Source organism: Rhododendron vialii, chromosome 5a (genome assembly GCF_030253575.1).
Source record: "Rhododendron vialii isolate Sample 1 chromosome 5a, ASM3025357v1".
NCBI classification, from domain to species: Eukaryota; Viridiplantae; Streptophyta; class Magnoliopsida; order Ericales; family Ericaceae; genus Rhododendron; species Rhododendron vialii.
In genome coordinates this window covers 4,455,703-4,477,423 of record NC_080561.1, presented here as the reverse complement: position 1 = coordinate 4,477,423, position 21,721 = coordinate 4,455,703, and the positions used below count along the sequence as shown (strand labels likewise).

The window sequence follows — 21,721 nt, the reverse complement described above, 5'->3', positions numbered from 1 at the left end:
CGCCACCACCTCTGGGGAGGCTGTTCATTATTGTTCTCCATTTTTGCCAGCCGTGAGAACTTCCCCAAGGATCTCGAGGGGCCGATGAGATGCTTACACGGGACATCCGATAGTTATGTAGCGTTCAGAAGTTCTTTGGTGGCAATATAGGTTTTCCATAGGCTCCCAAATTGTGAAATATTGCCAGGATTAGGAGCTAGTTGAATTTTTTATGTACGTGTTTGTGTATATTTATAGATATGTGAGAACATAAATTTTCATTCATTTCTAGCCTCAAATAGGATTGGTGGCCCATAATACTGAGATGGAGAGATGTATTCGTTTAGCCTCAAAATATTCACGAGGATTGTGGTGAATTAATTTATTTGCGAGGATTTCGGACATAGATTAATTCTCTACCATATTTTATGGTGCACCTTTTTAATTCACCATAATTCTCTTGAATATTGTTAGGCCAAACGAGTATATACATCTCCCCATCTCCGTATTATGGGCCACTGAATTCTATTTGTCCAAGAAATGAATGGATTGTATTTGTTTGACCAAAATCAGTAGACTAAATCACCACAATCCTCGTGAATTAGCTTTTTTTTTTGGTGGGTCATCCTTTCTTGGACGGTGATGCAAAGGTTGTGCAACCGTTTTGAATGATTCTTAATTTGAGCTGATAGATTGGAGCATCTCTCGTCCTTGCTTCTTTTTTCCAAACTCAAAATTTGAGATAAAACTCTTTGGCTAAAACTTATTCCACATTGAGTTTTGCCGAAGTTCTACTCAGATCAAGGAAAACTCGAATTTTTACTCAGATTTTGCGAGATTGTTTTTTCCCCAAATTTACGATAACATTATTAATGAAGTTTTTACTTGAATTTGTGTTTAAATTTGCAATTCTCTATTGAAGTGTTCCTTACTAAATGTAGTTTTTACTCAGATTAGAAGAAAAAAAATATTAGTAAGAGTTGAAGATATATGCTCTAACATCAACAAGATAATCTAACCAGGAGGCAGTAACCCGTCGAACCAAGAAGGAAAGAAAGAGTCTCCATTGGGCAACACGGCAACACTTCGAATTTTTTTTTTTCCTGCCATAGGTAGCTTTATTTAGTTGGTAATAGTTAGATAATATGCGGTTGACCGTAGAACTCGAACTTGAGACCCCACTCCCTCCCATGCCGCTGGACCAAAGGCCCGTTGGCAAGGACTCAAATTCCACGGATTCTAAAAGTCATATAAAACACAGTAACAGGGTGGTTGTGCAATATTTCCTAAACATAATGAATGAATGGGAACTCGATTAATCAGAGGGCAAATGGTACAACCATAATACTTTCTTATCCGGTTAAAGAACTTTGCCTCAATCTTTTGCCAAACACAAATTTGAAATACAACTTTTGGATATAATCGTGTTCGAAAGCGTTTGGTGTACATGAACTCGGTCATGTTGTACGGCTATGAACACAACTGTATCCGAATTTTTTTAAAGTTGTGTTCCGATCCTCACGCTCATTTTGAATGTCAAATTTTAGTAATGTCATTCTAAGTACTTTAACTAAAAATGGGTAAAGGGTTGGGATTGTTCCAGATTTGAGTAGAGAAATAGATAAAACCCAAAATGAGGAAGGATTTGGGTAAATGATTGGATATGATTTTTGAAGTTTTTGCCCAAATTTTGAATTTGGATATTAGAATGGGTCAAGATTGGAGATGGTCTTCCCTTACTATCTTTTGTGTACCGAGTTTGTATTAGGTTCTCGTTATTGCATTTTGGTTGTAATTCCTTGTAGGTGCAATTGAGCTTGTTGAATGAGAATCATTTTTTAAGGAAATATAGTCCCACATTGTTTGGGAGTTGAATGAGTGACCACTTAATAACATTTGTGACCTCTCCAGTAATTACCAATTGGCCTTGAGATGAACATAAAGTTTCTTCATCGTTGACGTTGATTAAGAAAAAAAGAGCTTTTTGTTGGGAGATTTAGTGATATGTCAACTATAGATATTTCATAAGCCCACAAGTCCCCCTAATAGTTTTGTAAAGCCATAAGTCCACACAACCTAAACCCTAGGGTACCCTATGAAAGTGTCTAAAAGTATCTAAACCACTAAATTCCTATAATAGAAAAGTGCACACTAAAACCCTATAAAGATACCTAAACCTTAGGGTACTCTACGCTAGGATAATCTATCCTACCCTAGAGTACCATGTCCTATAATAAAAAAGTGCACCCTAAAATATTATGAAAATGTCTAAACCCTATTGTACCTTAAAATGGACTTGAGACCTTACAAAATTAATAGGGAGACTTGTGGGCTTATGAAGTTCACATAATAGACCTTAGACTAATTTTCTACTTTTATTTGGGTAAATGTTTTTCAGAATTCAGAGAGACGGCCAAGATTGATAAATGAAATTTAATTGATTCACTATATCACACCCAATATTGTCTATGCCAGAAAATGGTGTACTTCTGTGCCGAGTGTATTTGGGTTATTGGGTCGCACACAAATTGTGAAACATACAAAAAAAAAAAAACTCACACAATCTAACAGGCCAAATACACTCGACACAGAGGCACTCCGTTTTTCCGGCAAAAAGTGCTAAAATCGTTACCCATATTTGGTACTCTAAAACCACCTCAGTGGCAACCTCTCCCAACGACTATCATACAACGTAAAACCTAACGACTCTCATACAACGTAAAACCTATGCTCAAACGAAAATCTCTCTCCCTCTCTCTCTCCATTGAATTTATTCAACATTCCGGAAGCACAATCACTTGGTGCTTCGGAACACTCCGCAACCACATATTTATGTGGGCCGGTCTGTTCACCGCCCTCTCTCTCTCTCTCTCTTATTTTTTTGATGAGTCAATGAACATCTCGCTAAACCCACAACAGAAACCATATCCCAAAACACAGAGAACCTGCAATCTGAGCAAAATAAAGGCCAAAAGCAACAAAAAAACTCAAAGTTTCAATGATTTGGGTAATCCATGGACGACTGGAGAATCAGAGACAACTCGAGGTTTCACGTACCTCCCGGGATATTTTTCAAGAAAGCCGACAACGATGAGGATGGAAAACGCTACTTCGAAGACTTAGATGCCCCAATGTATCGATGTTCCGCATTCCCTCCTTTGGCAAAACTTCTCTTTGCCATGGTTCTTCTCTCTATTCCCTTCACTACAACCGTGCCGAGTTTCCAAACCTTGGAACTCGGACAGTTGAGGTTGTGGAGGTGGCAACTCATTGCCTTCTTTACTTTTTACGGATGCTTTATCTCCTGCGCCATAACCACTCGCGTTCTTCAAGTAATCGAAAACGTGAACAATGCGAGGCTAAAGGGAAATCTCCCTCGTGCGTATGCCGTGAAGAGAACCTTTGAGTATCTTTTATCGTTCGCCACATTATTAACAACCTGGATTTTATTGATAGATACTCCCCTCAAGAAGCTTGGTAATATAACAAAGATACTGTCTTGCGTTATTGTCTCGATTATAATTTGGGGCTTCAAGATCGTTGTATGGAAGGCCGTGTCGATTTCCTTCCGCAGGCGAAACTATTTGGAACAAATCAAAGAGGCTGTCTTTTCCCTGTACTTTTAGGAATCTAACTCCTTGTTCAACTCATAACGCCCTACGAATCTTGAAAACTAGGATTACAGAAATTACAAGCAAACAGAAATAGTGCATAATGAACAAGAAAAGAAGGAACACGAGATATACGTGGAAAACCTCAACGCGAGAAAAAACCACGGAAGCCACACCAGTCCACTATGAAATCGAATTAAGAGTACAAGTCTTCTCGCAATCTCTCTGAGACCTAGGTTTTCTCTCGCCTCTCTCTGTTTTTCTCTAAAAATACATTAACTTAATTACATATAAATTGCAATGTAAATAGGTCAGGTCCTATGTAGAAGGTTGTCTGCACCTCTAACAATCTCCCACTTGAAGATAACCGAAGCATTAACAAACAAACAACTGCAAACCCAACTAATCTCAATCAACGCGGATGTAGTCTTCTGACCTCTCTTGGTGTGGCTCCAGCCCCATTATCTTTTTCAAGCATGAAGGCCAACTGAAGTTGAACACAACTTCAGTTTCTAAAGTCGCACCCAGAACTGTGGCACTTTGTGCCGTGGGGCTCCGCCCCCATACCCCTGAACTAAACCACTGCTGAAAGTTGTTTGCACCCCTAACATGTACATCTTGCATAGCATGTTAACTCCATTAAAGGATCCGAATCAGATGACAGAGGAGAGAGAGGTTGTCGTCGATGCTGCCCCAAAAAATCGAAGGGGGCACAAGCTTATACAGGGCCGGATGACCTTTTGTCAGTGGCGTCTCATGAGCGCTGACACCTCGAACGATTGGGGAGTGTGGAATATGGTGAATATAGTCATTCCCATATGGGGGGTGTGGAATATGGTGAACGATTGGGGAGTGTGGAATATGATAAAATAGTTGGGTTGAACTTTAGCATGCATGGGCATTCTCAAAATCTTAACTTCGCCACTACCTATTATGTTGTAATGCACGGGTATCCACTAGTCATTGAATAACGAACAAAAGAAAAGAATATTACAAAAAACTGCATTCATAAACTCTTTGATTCACGCCATCTACTTGTATACCAAAGCTCCCTTCACTTTCAATTCCTCATCCAGTTGCAACTCGACTAATTTGGTAAGATAAAAACCTAAAGCTTTTGTTTGGTTTTGAGTTTTGAAACATATTTTTGATGTAATGAATAGTAATAAATAGAGAGATATATAGAAAAAATTACTGAGAACCGTGCAGAAAGAAAATTTTTTTCTCAAAGAAATTTGGTGTTTGGTTATACAAAAGGCAGGAAAATATTTTACCTGGTAAAAGATTGTACTTCATATAGTTGAAAATATTTTTTTCCTTGAAAAAGTGGTAAGTCATTTTTCGAACTTGGTCTCACTACTCGACGAATAATTGCATTACTTCATGAGCTCCCCCACAGCCCCAATCTCATCCACATATTACCTAGCCCTTTGTTTTCTCATCAAAACGAAAAAAATTTGTATATACATTCATGCACACATCATTTTACAACTATAACCAACTATCTACCAAACACGGAAAAATAAAAATGAAACTTTTGTTTCTTGCAAAATTATTTTATGTAGAAATTTTTTATATCGGAAAACATTTTACTACTTTGAAACAAACAGAGCCTAACTTTCGCCGAGGGAAAAAAATTGGATCATCATATCAATTCATTCATCTCATCTCTCTTTGAAAAACTTCATTACCCCCTTAATGAACCTTCTTGCTATACCCAACTCCCTTAATGAACCTTCTTGCTATACCCAACTGGGCCAACTCCTCCTCCTCCCCCTCCTCTTCTTCTTCTCATTCTCAAACTCCTTTAGCTCCTTAGCGAAACTTGACATTTCAGTACTTGAGGCATCAATTCCTTCACCAAAACAAGACTTTGTGTGTAATTAACCACCTCAAATCCTGAGCCATGGAGTTCCTTAGCAACAACTACTTGGTTTTTTGTGTTGAATATGATCAATCTGTTGTTCCGTGAAACGAGGACGACAAATTCACCATTATTCAGAAACTATAAAGGCACCATGTACTTGTAGCAGAAAAGAACTAAAGTACGAAACTTTGTCCAAGATTCATCGTTGTTATAATCCTCCAATAGCCATATTTCCCAGAATCCTCCATACGTATCTTTGTCTCCATGATCAATGGTAAAAGTAAGTTTTCCACATATGACTGAAATAAACCCATACTTTCGGTTTGGATGATCATGAGCACAGCGATATTTGGGCAAACATATTTTTCTCATAACCTCATCCGCCAAATGGAATGAAACGATCAGTAATTGTGACCCATCATCATCATCATCATCATCACCACGAAGTAGTCTTCCTTGCTATCCAATGGACGGCTCCATTGATGGATCCATCCGTAGTTTCCCTGTCTAATCTCAATTGAAAATCACATCCTGTTGTCTGTTAGAAAAAGTAATTTATAATCTTTTAGAATAATGTAGAATAAATATTTAAATATCTAAGTTAAAAATAAATTAGGAGTGTGTAGAAGTAATAAATACACTAGAAGATATTTGTATTTATGCACATGGATAGAATTAGATAATTCTAGAAGATGAGAGATCTTTTATGTAATTAAGCACATGTGCTTAACTAGACTTTTCTAGAGAAAAAAAAAGTCGGTGGAGTAGCTCTATAAATAGAGCATTGATGTACTTTTCCAGGTATGAATGTAAGCTTAAAGCCTTTGACTCCTTTGTACTAATTGCATCAATCATCCCTTTCTTTCTTTACAACCTACTTCTCTTGTCCAATTTCATTCAAAATATAACTAAGCACCCTAACACTGTCCAATGGGCGGATCCATTGATGGATGTGCCCATTGGACATCATAACCTGCTGTCCACGTCGTCCAAGAATCTGTATTCAACGAATACATCTCAATCTGCAGAGAAAAGAAAACGTCTAAATTTGTTGTCGTATTTATAAGGCACACCACTTTGTAGTCGTGTGTTTTAGGGACAAATCCTATTCCGAGAGACACACCAACATGCAACTGAGCTTGGAACTGGCTGCGAACCTTCAAGTGAGAATGACGGAGGCACAATACCTTGTTACAAGAACTCTTGACGCTATGCCCAATGTTCGTCAGGAATTGGAGTCGCTTACGCTCTTCAAAGGTTTCAAAGCACTGCAAAGAGTGACAAGAATAATTGTAATACTCACCTCCGGACGAGGAATTTCCGCAATCATCCCACTTAAATTTAATTGAATAGACAAGGAAGAAATAATGGTTATGATCACCATCAATAAAATTATGCCGGTGTTGATTGACACAGAGTTGTTTGTTGATGAAGAAAGATTGGCAATCAGGGAGCACCATGATTTGCAAACACACCTACATCGCCCCAACAATGTGATTGATAGTCTTGCAAGGATATCAACCACAGTTTCTAAGGACGAGTTCCCAAATTTTGCTAGGAGGAGTTAGTCAAAATGTTCATGTATTTGTTTATCGGTCTTGCTATTGTCAGCCTACTGGGCTGACGATAAACATACTAAAAGACAAGAAAAATACGTATTTCTGTGCACTTTCTACATCTTTTAATACACATTCACACATCTATTATCGTCAGCCCAATGAGCTGATTTTAGAATTTCCTTTGTTTATTATATATATATATATATACACACACACCTCACAATATTTACATGGATCATGGTGAATTAGTTTATTCATGAGGATTTTGGACATAGATTGATTGTCTATTACATTTTATGTGCACCTTTTTAATTCGCTACAATCCTCTTGAATATTGTTAGGCCATATGGATACATCTCCCCATCTCCTTATTGTGGGCCACCAAAACCTATTTGAGGCAAGAAATAAATAGACTAATTCACCACAATTCTCGTGAATTAGTTGCTTAGGAGGTTGTGTTTTCAAACGAGAATTGCGTATTCGTTTGACCAAAATCATTAAAATTAGTCGACAAAAAAAAACAAACATAGAGAAAATAGTTAAACTCAACATGATTAGGAGGTTAATTTGAAAACGCATTACTAACCTCTTCAATTAATGAATCTCTGCCATTGATTGCGCGAATGAACGGTTGAGATTGCGTTGCTCTGTGAACAACCTGTTCACGAAGCCTCCGTGAAAAAGTCTATCTTGCATTCCATATGATAAATGATTTTGGTGAATCAAGATAATTGACGAATCAAAAATAAAATAAAAATTTTTCCGATAAAAGAAAGGAGATTAATAATATACGAACTTATCAGCATAAATAAATCTATTGAACATTCATTTGAAGAAAGCCCCAAGGCTATAGAATCCACTTCGGCCACAAAGATTATCCTAGATTTTTCTTTTGCTAGTTTAGTCTACAAAGTAGCATCTTGTCCGTACAAATTTTAAAACATAAAAGAAAATCACACAATCTAACTGCCCGAAGACACTCGGCATAGAAGCACACTGTATTTTTTTCAGTCGCCGAACGTAAAACCTGCAGTCAAACGACTATTTTCCTTAACTGTTCCAACCATGGCCCAAATGGACCGGAAAAACAAAAATATTCCAAAGAGCAAACCTTTCACGGGGAGATTGGGATCGCATGGGTTAGGGCCGGTAGCAAGTCCATATGAGGACATGAAGATGATGAGGATGGACCCATAAAACGTGACAGCATTCGAAAACGCAAGCACAATGTGGCTAATTCTTTCCATTGCTGTATAAAGAAGTTTCTTCAGGTATAGCCTTTGTGCTTCCACGCTTGATTTTAGAGAGCACTTGGGGTATGAAGGTAACGGTTCTCCTAGGTTGTTTGATATGGCTGGCCGCTTTCAATTTTAGGCAGGTAAAGTTGATCAAAGATCCGTGAAAGAAATCTGTGAAAGAAGAATAAACCACAAATTAATTTAGAAGATTAAAACCAGTAAAATCTTTCAAGGAAATAGATGCCGAAATGAGAAGATAGAAATTAGAGAAATATGTCAAAGAAATAGACGCGTGTCAAAATTAGAAAATTTATGAACAAATTTGTAAAACCAGTTGGCATGACGAGGTTTTGGCTGTGCTGCGGAGATGACTAACTGTTTTTCCCAGAAAAAATAGCGAATAGTCTGTTTAACCCCAACAAGGATAATAGTCTGTTTCTTTTTTTTTTTTATTTTTTTTTTCAGCATTTAATATCAAAAGGATGATAGCGTTTTCCAGGGCCACGCTGTAACATAGGCTTGTCAATGGACCGGATCCGATCCGAATTCGACAGATCCGAATCCGGATCCGGATCCGATAAGACTCAAATCCGATAGTGGTAATCCGGATCCGAAAAATCCGAATCCGATCCGGAAACTTTTTTTATTTCAAAAATTTTAGCAAAAAAATATATATATATTTTTCAAAAAAATACAATTTTTTTTTTCAAAAAAAAATATTTTCGGAAAAAAATTAAAAAAAATTAAAAATAAAAAAATAAAAATACAACTTCTTAAACATTTTTTTTTTCAAAAAATTTAAAAAAAATTTAAAAAATAAAGTTCGGATTCGTATTGATAACGGATTTAATCCGATCCGATCCGGATCCGTATTGAATTACCGAATTCGGATTATCGGATCGACTTTATCGGATCCGGATCGGATCGAATTTTTCGGATCGGATCCGGATTAGATTCGGTCCATTGACAGGCCTACTGTAACATGATAGAGAACGCTGTAATAACATATCATAGCGTCTACATAACACTTCTATAGCATTTGAAAATGTGGGGAAAAGAGGCAGGAATCCTTTCGCCCTTCTCTGTGCTTTGCCCCCAAATCTCATTTTTTTCCCCCTGGAAATGAGATTTCTCTGGTTTGAAAAATTTCTATAGCATTTGAAAAGGATGATAGCGTCTACATAACACTTCAATAGCATTTGAAAGACAGTTAGTCATCTCCGCAGCACAGCCAAAACCTCGTCATGCCAACTGGTTTTACAAACTTGTTCGTAGATTTTCTAATTTTGACGCGCGTCTATTACTTTGACATATTTCTCTGGTTTCTATCTTCTAATTTCGGCATCTATTTCCTTGAAAGATATCTCTGGTTTCAATCTTCTAAATTTGTGGTTTATTCTTCTTTCACAGATTTCTTTCACGGATATTTGATCAACTTTACCAGTCTAAAATTGAAAGCAGCCGGCCATATCAAACAACCTAGGAGAGAATTAGCCACATTGTGCTTGCGTTTATGGGTCCATCCTCATCATCTTCATGTCCTCATACGGACTTGCTACCGGCCCTAACCCATGCAATCCCGATCTCCCCATGAAAGGTTTGCTCTTTGGAATATTTATGTTTTTCATGTCCATTTTGGCCATGGTTGGAGCAGTAAAGGAAAATAGGCGACTGCTACTCACTTATCTCGGATGCTAAAATCGTTACCTATATTTGGTACTCTAAAACCACCTTACCGGTAACCTCTCCTAACGACTCGCATATTAGAACGTAAAACCTGCAGTCAAACTCTCCCCCTTTCTCTCTACAACCGCATATTTATGTGGTGTCTGTAAACTTAGTCATGAGTCTAACGAGAATGTTTGGTTGGAGAGTGGAGTAGAACACCACTTAGCGGTGCTCTTGGACCACCAAATAGTTTCACCCCCATCTCTCATCTCTATAAACCCACAACAGAAACACAAAGAAGCTGCAATCTGAGCAAAAAAAGCCAAAAGCAACAAAAACCTCAAAGTTTCATTGATTTGGGTAATCCATGGAGGACTGGAGAATCAGACAACACTCGAGGTTTCATGTACCTCCCGGGACATTTTTCAAGAAAGGCGATGACGATGAGGATAGAGAACGCTATTTCGAAGACGTAGACGCACCAAGGAATCGATGTTCGTTATCCCCTGATTTGGCTAAACTTCTCTCCGCCATGATTCTTCTCTCGATTCTCTTCACCACAACCGTGCCAAGTTTCCAGACCTCGGAACTCGGACAACTGGGGTTGTGGAGGTGGCTACTCGTTGCCTTCTTTACTTTTTACGGACACTCTATCTCCCGCGCCATAACCACTCGTGTTCTTCAAGTAATCGAAAACGTGAATAATGCGAGGCTAAAGGGAAATCTCCCTCATGCGTATGCCGCGAAGAGAACCTTTGAGTATCTTCTATCGTTCGCCACATTATTAACAACCTGGATTTTATTGATAGACACTCCCCTCAAGAAGCTTGGTAAAATGAATATTGCACTTGAAAACATGACAAAGATACTGTCTTGCGTTGTTGTCTCGATTATAATTTGGGGCTTCAAGATCGTTGTATGGAAGGTCGTGTCGATTTCGTTCCACAGGAAACACTATTTGAATCAAATCAAAGAGGCCGTCTTTGCTCTGTACATCTTACGTAGCATGTTAACTCCATTGAAGGATCCAAATCAGATGACAGAGGAGAGAGAGATTATCGTCGATGATGCCCCGAAAAATCGAAGGGGACACAAGATTTTTCAGGGCCGGATGACCTTCGGTCAATGGCGTCTCGTGAGCGCAGACACCTCGAATGATTGGGAAGTATGGAATATGGTGAATCTTGTGAAGAACACGAATGCATTAGACGAAACGTTATGGCTATTTCCCCATCGCTGTTCTACCCGTCCTAACCTCAACACATGGGATGACAAAGCGATGTCTGTATCCGAAGATATAATTAAGAACGTATCGAAAGACGAATCCGGGTAATTTACGCGTTATAACATATGTGACTTAGTTTTCTTGATGATTAACCATTTTGATGGTTCAATTGAAGGTTTTGTGTATCAATTATTTGTATGTTCTGTACATTCACCTAGATTTTACTGGTGAACAAGATTTTAAATAACGGTAACGGTGTAGCAGTGGCAGAAGTAGCGTATGATACGTAAGGGGAATCAGGTGTTACTACCGTGAATTATTATTATTTTTGTCGTTAGAACACCTGAACCGGGCGTATCACTCGTGAAGCGGGCAAAAAATAGGATAAAAGTGAAACGGAGAGAGAATCGGATCGTTACTAAGAAGTAAGAACAAAATCACGAATTCACGCACGGAACCAAACAGAGCCTTCAATCAATCGGATTAAACTTCAGTTTTGGTTAAAAATGGTCTCAATAACAGATTTCTTAAATCTTTAATGAATTAATGAGGTGTCAATTGTTAATTGGATACGCGTGAGTTTACACTGCACGCGTATAGAATTTAATCTCTATATTATTTCCATGATAGAGAAATTAGTCTTGAAGACCTGTCGTACTGCATGCCGAAAGCGATTGCTAAGGAAGCGTTGAAGCGGATCGGAGCCAAACGAGGAAAGTTTGGGATAGATGAGCTCTTCATTTGGGTGGTAAGAAATTTTCATCTTCATGGTTATCAATCAATTTCTAAGAGTTTTCTTGCATTCTTCTCTCTTGTCTATGGGTTATGCCATTTTTTATTTGACTCTTTGCTTATTTAAGTTTCTTAAAAGTTTGAGAAATGGTTACGTGATTGGTACGGTGAGCACATAACAAAAGTAAACAAAGTACTAAATCAAATGGTCGAGGTGCATCTAACTATTACAGACATCTTGACTGTGAACCAAAAAAAAAAAGTAGTAGTAAATATCGCTACAAGAAAAAGTATTTTTGTTGACAAAAAAAGTGGTGACGAAATTTAATGTTACTATAGGTGATGAAACAACTATATTTTCGTTCCCAAAAGTTACTATAGGTGATGAAACAACAATATTTTCGTTCCCAAAAGTTACTATAGGTGATAAAACAACAATATTTTCGTTATTAGGTGACTTTTGGCGACAACTAATAGGTGATAACCTTTCTATTGGCGACCATAAAAAAATGCATCTTTTGACGATTTAATTTGTCTCCGAACACAAAATTTCTTGTAGTGATGGTTGAGAGGGTTCAAAATACGATTGTAGATCAGAGCATAAGTAAACTAAGAGTAAATTCTCTCTTGATTAGCAACCCATTCTTGATCATAAGCATTAGCAAAACTAATGAAAAGAAAATTAGAAAATTAGTCTTGTGTCCATTATACGAACTTCATAAGTCCACAAGTCCATCTATTAATTTTGTAAAGTCTCAAGTCCATTTTAGGGTACCCTAGAGTAGGGTAGGATACCTTAGAGTTTCGGCACTTTCATAAGATTTTAGTGTGCATTTTTTTATTTTAGGACCCTAAAGTAGGATAGATTACCCTAGCATAGGTTACCCTAGGGTTTTAGGATGCACTTCCCCTTATATGGTTTTAGTGGTTTAGGCACTTTCATAGGGTTTAGGATTTTGGCACTTTCATAGGATAATACCCAATGGTTTAGGTTGTGTGGACTTGTGATTTTACAAAACTATTAGGTAAACTTTTGGACTTATGAAATATCTATAGTGGGCCTATCACTATATCTATCGTCTTCCACTTGATCAGTCGTGTCTCTGTTTTTTCTCCATTTGATTTTGATTTCTCATTTTACAAAAATAGAATCTTAACCTCTCTCTTTTTCTTTTTTCTTTTTTCTACTTGTTTTTTGCAGATCTATTTTTCTTGCAAGCTATCGTCTATTTACCTGTTTGATATTAATATTAGTGATTTGGTGTTGCCCTTGATTTTGATTTCTCATTTTATAAACTTTAATACCATGATATAAGAGTGCATTGTGAAGAACCTAGCCCTGATACATATCCTAGCATGTCTTTATGTTGGCAACAAAACTAGTTATTAACCAATAAAACTATTAGAACTAAGTAATATGCATAACAAGCACACATATACTCACTAGAAACATAATAGGGCTTTTTACCATTAAGTAGAGAAAAATGTATCTTAATTCTCATTAAAGAGTAACTCACTTTTTAATTACCACAAAATCTAGGCGTGCGTTGAGAACATCTGAGAACATCTGAGAACGAATTACCACTAAGTCTAGGCATGTGCTGAGAACGTTATCAGTTCTGAAATTTCCAGAGCTATCAGTATTATCATTAAGTGCCAGCGTGTGCTGAGAATGTTCCCGGAGCTACCAGTATTACCAATAAGTCTAGACGTGTGCCGAGAACATTCTTGAGAACGTTTCTCAACTGTCAAACGCCAATGGTCAATGGCCAATGCCGATAGTTGGTTAACAATCAACACTAGTGGTGGAGGAGTATTTTTGTATAAAAAATTGACTTACTATACATGTGTATTTCATGATTTGGGCGGTACCCGGTGAGAATTACTTTAGATTTTTTTGTACCTACATGTTGGTTGTTCGAAATAGTAATAACCTAGTCTAAATAAAAAACATAGAATAATTAAACCCACAAATATCACAATATTATATGCTAATATACCGTAAAACTTAAGTAGGTCTATCAACTTGAGTTTAAAGATAAGAAGAAACAAGTAGTCCGGAGAAACAATCAATCAAGAGAAATTATGAGTGAAAACTAAAAAAACAGGAGAAGTCAGGAGCTAGGAAACTGAGAACGAGAACCAAGAAAAACTAGAAAAAGCCTGGAGCCTAGAAATTAACCAAGACTGAGAATCATGAAAGAGACTAAGATTGAGACCCAGACTAAAAATATGAATAATAACCTAGTCACGGTTTAACATATTCATGAGTGAGAAGAAAAAAAAAACAAGAGAAGTTAGGAGCTAGGAAACTAAGGACGAGAACCAAGAGAAACTAGGAGTGAAAATCAAGAGAAACCAAGAAAAGCCATGAGCCTAGCTAGTAGATACAAAGACTGAGAATCAAGATTGAGACCCAGACAGAAAATATGAATAATAACCTAGTCACTGATTACATATATATTCCCAATAATAGGGTAGAATGTATCTTTTGTCAACTGTATCCAAAACAAGCACAAGAGCTTAGTGAAAATTCCAAGGCATGGCCTAGGGCAATCCATAGTAAGGCCACTCTCACAAGTTTCTGCTTTCTCGGTTTCTCGTGGCACGAAATGTAATAAAGTCTTGCATCAACCAGTCGTTTGGTACACACACACATTTCATGTACCATGACTTCAAATGAGAACACCACTCGATCTGATCTACGCTGTGTTTACAGAGTCGCATTTTTCAGCGGCACAGAGGGCTTGAGTTATCACTGTACGACACTCACCGTGTCTTGCAACATTTGCATCGCGCCGTCGGTGTCGTTGTCTTGGCGATACTTACATTCGCTTGGCTCGTCATACTAGACACCGTATATCTCCTCCCAAACAACAAGGAATTGGGACAGAAGCTTTACTTGGTGATACTATTTCTAGCTCTGGTGGTTGCCTATGTCTTTCACGTCGCATGGGCTATGTATGGAGATGGAGTTGGAATCTTTTTCCGCCATGCACTCCATGTCGGGGAAATTTGCATCAGTGACGGGAAAAAGGTTTGTATGTGCAACTTAGGCCTTGTTTGTTTTGGGGTCTCAAAATTTCTGGGCATGATCTCCAATCAATTATCTAATCTAATTCAACCATATGCAGAAGTATCAATTGTATTCAAAACGATCTATAACTACCAGTACCTAAAATTATTGCAGATGCAAGTGGAGAAGTTGAGCGTTTACATGATAATTTGTCTGTCCATGGAGGGCGATGAGGCATGATCCTACGTTTCTACTCACTAGAGCTTGAAGTTTCCCAAGGTGACAAGGGTGATCCTCTGTACTTCTATACCCAGGAATTTTGGGTCATTAGAGAATATTTTTTTTTCAAAAGTTTAAATCGATTCAACGACTAGCAATGCATTTTGGCACAGGAGTACAGAAAATTTCAGCACAGAGAGTCCATCGTGCCAAAGTGACTAATTTGTTACTCTATATTTATTGGACGTAGGGCAATATGATTTTGTCATATGGCTAGTACCTAATATAGTTATTTTTGCTATGATGTGCTTATTTCGATGAAGACATATCATTCCATTCAATGGATTAATTACTTGCCCAGATTTAGTAATTTCTTGTGTGTTTAAAATGGTGAAGATTTGAAGATGGGATGACTTGGCTTTGCTCATCTGGTGAATAAGTCGACGGATCCGCTGCGGTGGCTTCCGGCGACAACGTCCTCAACTTTCTTCTTTTTTTTTTTTGTTCCTGTCTCCTTTTGGTTTCGTTTGTTTTGAATTTTGTTGGTTTGGTTCTCTACCTTTAATGGTAGTTTTCCCTCCCGTGTGTGGGTTTCTGGTGTTCTTTTGGTTGCCTTTATCGCAGTTGAGGGTTTGTGTTACTCTCTCTATTTGGAGGTCGGTCATGGTTGATTAGCTGGCAAAGCCTGGTTGCGAGGCTCTAGTGGGTGATCTCGGGTAGCTAGGCCTCTTGTTTGCTTATTTACTCCTCTTTGGGACAATAACCAACTTCGATGTATTCGGTTGTTTTCTAATATAATACAACTCCTACTATTTTGGCCAAAAAAAAATGTTATTCCCTCTCCGTCCTGTAAAGTTTGTCTCATACGAAACTGCGTGCAATTTTAAAGCTAAAAAATAATGTACTTACTGAAATAATTTTTTGGGCAATATGGATCTTATTTAATAACTCTTGATAAGAACTTTTGAACAGTGCAAAAAAAAAAAAATTACATTAGTTAATATATTATTTTTAAGTTTGAAAATTGCATGTAGATTCGTAGAGACCTAACTTTATGAGAAAGATGGGGTACATCAAAATATTCTTTGTAGCTCGTTGGCTTGGGATCCGGATTCTCTGTGAGGATTTGGAACTTGTGAAGATCTACCAAACATTCAAAAAAATCTCAGTCTTCCCCTCGTTTTTAGTTTCCACTTCTGATTTGGTCAGATGATTTGAAATTTTTGATTCGTAGCTGGAGTGAAAAGTGAACAAGAAAAGGAGTAACAACAGCCGTAATTGTTGACAAAAAAAAAAAACAGCCATAATTTTAATTTGGCAATAACTGAAAGAAAAATGGAGGGTGTTGATTGGATGAAAATCAGAACCTCGATGGAAATTGAAAGAGAGGAAGACACAGGGGCGTTGGTTGAGGAGAAGAAGAAGATCAAACCAATTGGGGTACCTATTGTGAACCATTGGATCTTCTTATTAATAGGTGGCACCCTCTCATCGAAATCCTCACAAGAAAATCCTCGCAGAAGATCCAGATCTAATTCATTGATGTTTTGTTTTCCATACTTGATTAGATTGTTCCATTTGTTCTATTTATGTTTTTTCCTAATTCTCATATGTGGTGGGATATTCCACGTGTCAAAGTTAAAAAAAATTCATATAAGATGATCTAATTAAAAGTCCTCCTTTTTGGATTTTTTGTCATCTTATATGATTTTTTTCAATTCTGGTCTCTTCTTTTTCTTTTTTTCTTTTCGATTTTTCTTATCAATAGATTCAATACCATGTTAAATTATACTCCGATCCTGTAAAGGTTGAGAGAAAACAACTTTAAAAAATCCCTAAAATTTTTTTAAAAAGGAAAGCTAAAAATCTAAATCTTAAAGAACAAGAAAATAATAAATAGAAAATAGAATCAACCTAAATAACAAAACCTAATATTCTAGATAATTTACGCTAAAACTAAACGACTCTTACTAAAATACTAAATTCAAAATAATAAACGAAAACATTAACCTCCATCGTAATGACTCCTGAATCGTACCCAAACTAGTTCATGACATCTATTCATTCATCTCCTGTCTCTTTATGGAGAACTCATTCTGTGGATTGGTTTTGGTTTTCATTAGAAGCCTCCGTCGTGTCGTCGTTGTCGCGGCATACCCAACTGGGCCAACTGCTTCTCTTCTTTCCTTTTTTTCTCCTCCTCTTTTATTCTCTTCTCATATTCCAACCTTTTCCTCTTCTTCTCCTCCTCTTTATTCTCATTCTCAAACTCCTTTAGCTCCTTGGCGAAACTTGACATTAATTCAGTACTTGAGGCATCAATCCCTTCCTTAACCAAAATAAGACTCTGCGTGTAATTAACCACCTTAAAACTCGAGCCATGCGGTAGCTTATCAACAATTTGTCAACAATTTGTAGGGTTTTCGGGTCAAATACGATCGACCTCTGGTTCCCACGGACGACAAATTCACCATTGTTCAGAAACTGTAAAGGTACCATGTGCCTACATGTAGCTAGGAACCGTAGTTATGGTATGAAACTTCGTCCAAGATTCCCCGTTGTCATAATCCTCCAATAGCCACATTTCCCAGACATTTTCATGCGAATTTTCTCCTTGGCGAATTAATGGTAAAAGCAAGTTTTCCATATATGACTGAAATAAACCCATACTTGCCGTATGGATCAGCACAGTGATATTTGGGTAGACATATTTCTCTCAGAACCTCATCTGTCAACTGGAACGAAACGATCAATTGCAAGTCATGATCATCACACAAAGTAGTCTTCCTTGCTGTCCAATGGACGGCTCCATTGATGGATGCGACGGTAGTTTCACCGTATAACCTCCATTGAACATCATAAGTACCTGTCCATGTCGTCCAAGAATCTGTACTCAAGGAATACATCTCAATCCGCGGAGAAAAGAAAATGTCCGAATTTGTTTCCATATTTATAAGGCACACCACTTTGTAGTCGTTTGTTTGAGGGACAAATCCTATCCCGACAGACACATCAACACGGGACGAAGCTTGGAATTGGCCGCCGGGTTTTGGGAGGATCTTGAATTTGTTGATCGAAGGGTTCCATAAAATTATAGCATAGGAATAATAAAAAGAGCCTATATAGGGACAACAAAGGAGGCACAGTACCCTATTACAAGAACTCTTGACGCTGAAGTGCCCGATGTCGATCTGTCGGGAATTCTTGACGCTGAAGTGTCCGATGTCTGTCGGGAATTGGAGTCTGTCGGGAATTGGAATCTGGGACAGAATCAGGATTACTGCCTAGTAGTGGCGAAATGTATCTATATTATAAAACAGAAAAGTATGGGGATAAGTTGTTGGAATGGTCTGGATTTGTTTGATCCAAGGGTTGAAAGCCATTCTCCTCATTTGATTAAAGTGCCCATAGTTTTAAACTAAATTACACAACTGCCATACATGTCTCATTTACTATAGTTTGTCTTTCCCTTCCACGTTTCAAACCCTCTCTCTCTCTCTCTCTCATACAAACATTCTAAACCCTAACCCCCAACATCTCACTCCATCCGGCAACTCCGACCATCGGAATACCACGAAGAAATCAAGTCTCGTCCAAAGCTGGTCGAAGAAAGCCGGGCCAAGAAACCTTTGTGAAAGCAAAGGTAATGGGTCTAACAAAGAAACCATTTTGAGAGTTTTTGGTTCCAGGGTGAAATTGGTTCCCAAGAGTTTTCACTTGCCCTTTCTATGATTCTTTTCATGTTTTCAATTAAAGCTTAGTCTTGCATTACCATTATCTTGAGAGTTTTTCTCCCTTCGTTTTTGTTTTCTAGACATGAATCTGAATTTGAAAATTATTAGAGCCTCGGTGGTGTTGTCTCAAATTTGGCCATTTTTCCATCTCAATTGACTACTTCCATCCAAATTGTATACTTACAGCTTCTGCTAATTAGTATTTGGGCCATAGTTAGGATTTGATTTCGTGGGTTTGTTCTTATGCTGATGTCGAGTTGGAATCTTAGTTATGAATTTGTATTGTAATCTGTTTAGCACACAAGTCATGGTTCTATTCCTACACAAAAGTACTTCACATCAGGAGTTTGATGCCAGCATTAGGGCATTGGTGCATTATAACCATGACTGTGTCCGCAGTTTGGTTTTCTTATTCGTGATAGTAGTGGTATTATTTGACTTTGGATTGCACGGTTTTAAGGTAATTTAGTCTTTTTAAGGTAATTTTTGGGCTTGTCTCCTGTAAATGTATCATAGTATTGTTCAGAATTTAATTTATGTGTCGTGTTATAGTTGAATTTGGATCCCATCAATGCAACTTCGTATTTATTGATTTGGACCATCATTGGTAGTGCCATAAAGCACGGGCAATTCTGTAGGTTTCGGCATGCACGTGAAAATTGGGAATATTTAAAATTGCACGTGAATGAAAAGGAAAAGGGGGACTTTTATAAAGGGAGATAAAGGGAAAGGGGACTTTTTAGTTTTAGGGGAACTTCAGCGGACGTTTTAGTTTTAGGGGGCTTCGGCAATGTGGGATTCATAGAGGTTTTTTTTTTTTCACAACTAGGTTAGAGCTAGCATCCTTCAACCCTTGAAGCATCGTCTGTCACAACAAAATGAAAACCCAAGGCCAATTGCACCACAAAGTTAGCCACTACTTTCATAATCTATCCCAATATGTGGGATTTATTGTTAGAGAAATTGGGAAAAGAGAGAGCTAGAGAACAGAGATTATGTTGCTTTACTTTTTGTAGGTTCCCATCTCTATGAGTTTGTTTTTTCTAATTTTTTAGGCTTTGTGTTCCAGTGAAAACTCTTTTATCCTAACTATCCTAACCTTTTTTAATTTTGATCTTTCCAATATTCGAGAATAATTCTGGCCTTTTTTTTGGAATGTCCACTGTAGTTCATTGTTACCAATTGGAATGTCCATTTCAAAGGAAAATTGAATGTGCTTAATTTGGAGTCATGGCTTTCTAAAAATATCCCATTTGATATTCTAAAAATCTCTATTTCGAAGAGAATTCCTGGAGCATTTCATTTGCAATATTGAAGCTGATTTTTGTGGTTTTGTACTTTGTTATTGCCTTCTTGATGGAAATTGAAAAGATGGTTTTGATAGCAGGTTGGTACCAGGTCGGTATTTACTTGGATAAGTTATCCTTTTGATCAGAAATCAGGTGACTAGGTGTTATTTTCATTGAACTGCATGTATTGTCGGTGTCTATTTCGATCTTCTTCTCAGGCTTGCTTTGTTGTTTGTTTTGGTCTCCCTTTTCTGTTTTCACCTGGAGATTAGTATTTTCTTTTGGTCATTTTAAAGTGTACTGGAGCAAATAGTGTAGTCGTGTTTAATGCTGGGTTAGCTTTGTAGCAAATAGTGTAGTAGTCTAAGGGGGAAGTCACGAATCTGGAATATTGAAGTTGAGTTCTTTGGTTGTATTTGGTGGTTTTGTACTTTGTTAATGCTTTCTCCATGTAAATTGAAAAATACGATTTTGATAACAGACTTCTTTGTACTAGGTTAATTTTTAGCAATTTGAGCCACTATCAAGATTCAAAAGGTAATTCTAATTCCAATCGGAGAGGTTAGTGCCGTAGGCACGGGCAAGCACTAATATTTAAAAAATAAAAATATGCATTACAATATTAATAGTCATCAACTCCACAAAAAATAAAAATAACATAACAAAAACTATAGTAATTCTAGTTCGTGATCTACATCTTGTCAGTTTATTACGCAGTAGAACTAGATGCATAGCCAGATCCATGTCCATATCCTCTACGGCATGATATTTTTTGCACATGGAGTACGCAATAAGACTAACTTTAATTTTGGACATCAATTCTTCCCAAATTTATAATGTCACTCTTCAGATCCCTATATAAAATTTTCAAATTGATAACCGAACTCCCTTTTTGAGAGTGACATTATAAATTTAGGGAGTGGCAATATAATTAAATTCCCTTAATTTTTTAGGTTAAGTTATTTTAGGGTTAGAGTGTGGAGTTTTTTTCCTTAATTACATATCATCATTTATATTATTTCACTTTGGCTTATTGAATTTAGTTTTGGAATAGTTTTTTGGGTCTTCTTTCTTGAAAAAAAATAGAAGATTTGTGATTAGTATATAATAAAAAATAAGGAAAAAAAAACCTAGCAGTGGCGAAACTATATAAGTTGGGAATATAATTATTTTTTCACATATAATAATTGTATTTTCTAAAATTTTTATCGTAGCAGTCGCAGCCACTAAACCCCCTGGTTCCATCCTTGAATTTGGAGTCGCTTATGCTCTTCGAAGGTTCCAGAGCACTGCATAGAATGCCAAGAATATGTGTGATACTCGTGGAGGGAAGAGTAATTTACACGATCCCTTTGAAATAGAATTGAATAGGCGATGAAGAAATAATGGTTAAGATCACCGTCAATAGAATGTCCGTGTCAATTGACACAGAGTTGTTTGTTAATGAAGGAAGAATTGGCGATCAAGGAGTGCCATGATTTGCAAACGCACCTACATCGCCCGAGCGATGTGATTAATAGTCTTGCAAGGATATCAACCACAATTTCTAAGGGCAAGCTCCCAAATTGTAACATATTGCTAGGA

At 37.3% G+C, this 21,721-nt stretch overlaps 2 protein-coding genes across 2 annotated transcripts; one reads left to right on the top strand and one right to left on the bottom strand.

Annotated features, from left to right (window-relative positions):
* Window positions 1–5,321: 5,321 nt before the first annotated feature.
* On the bottom strand, window positions 5,322–7,025 carry LOC131326793 (uncharacterized). The gene is made up of 2 exons (XM_058359672.1): window positions 6,645–7,025; window positions 5,322–5,995 (listed from the first exon to the last, which is right to left on the bottom strand). The coding sequence occupies exons 1-2, from the start codon at window positions 6,915–6,917 to the stop codon at window positions 5,894–5,896; spliced, it is 375 nt and encodes a 124-aa protein (XP_058215655.1). The 5' UTR covers window positions 6,918–7,025; the 3' UTR covers window positions 5,322–5,893.
* A 2,874-nt stretch (window positions 7,026–9,899) lies between these two features.
* On the top strand, window positions 9,900–15,860 carry LOC131325946 (mechanosensitive ion channel protein 5-like). Its single transcript, XM_058358456.1, has 5 exons — window positions 9,900–11,251; window positions 11,778–11,895; window positions 14,599–14,916; window positions 15,070–15,183; window positions 15,511–15,860. Exons 1-4 carry the CDS (start codon window positions 10,290–10,292, stop codon window positions 15,133–15,135), a joined length of 1,464 nt encoding a protein of 487 aa, XP_058214439.1. The 5' UTR covers window positions 9,900–10,289; the 3' UTR covers window positions 15,136–15,183; window positions 15,511–15,860.
* The last annotated feature ends 5,861 nt before the right edge of the window (window positions 15,861–21,721 follow it).

Coding starts and splice junctions, on each gene's coding strand:
- LOC131326793 (XM_058359672.1), bottom strand. CDS start 6,917: ATGGTGCTCCCTGATTGCCAATCTTTCTTCATCAACAAACAACTCTGT. Junction 5,996..6,644: donor TCAAGAGTTCTTGTAACAAG/GTATTGTGCCTC, acceptor TTTTTCTAACAG/ACAACAGGATGTGATTTTCA.
- LOC131325946 (XM_058358456.1), top strand. CDS start 10,290: ATGGAGGACTGGAGAATCAGACAACACTCGAGGTTTCATGTACCTCCC. Junction 11,896..14,598: donor ATGAGCTCTTCATTTGGGTG/GTAAGAAATTTT, acceptor CTGTGTTTACAG/AGTCGCATTTTTCAGCGGCA. Junction 14,917..15,069: donor GCATCAGTGACGGGAAAAAG/GTTTGTATGTGC, acceptor AAATTATTGCAG/ATGCAAGTGGAGAAGTTGAG.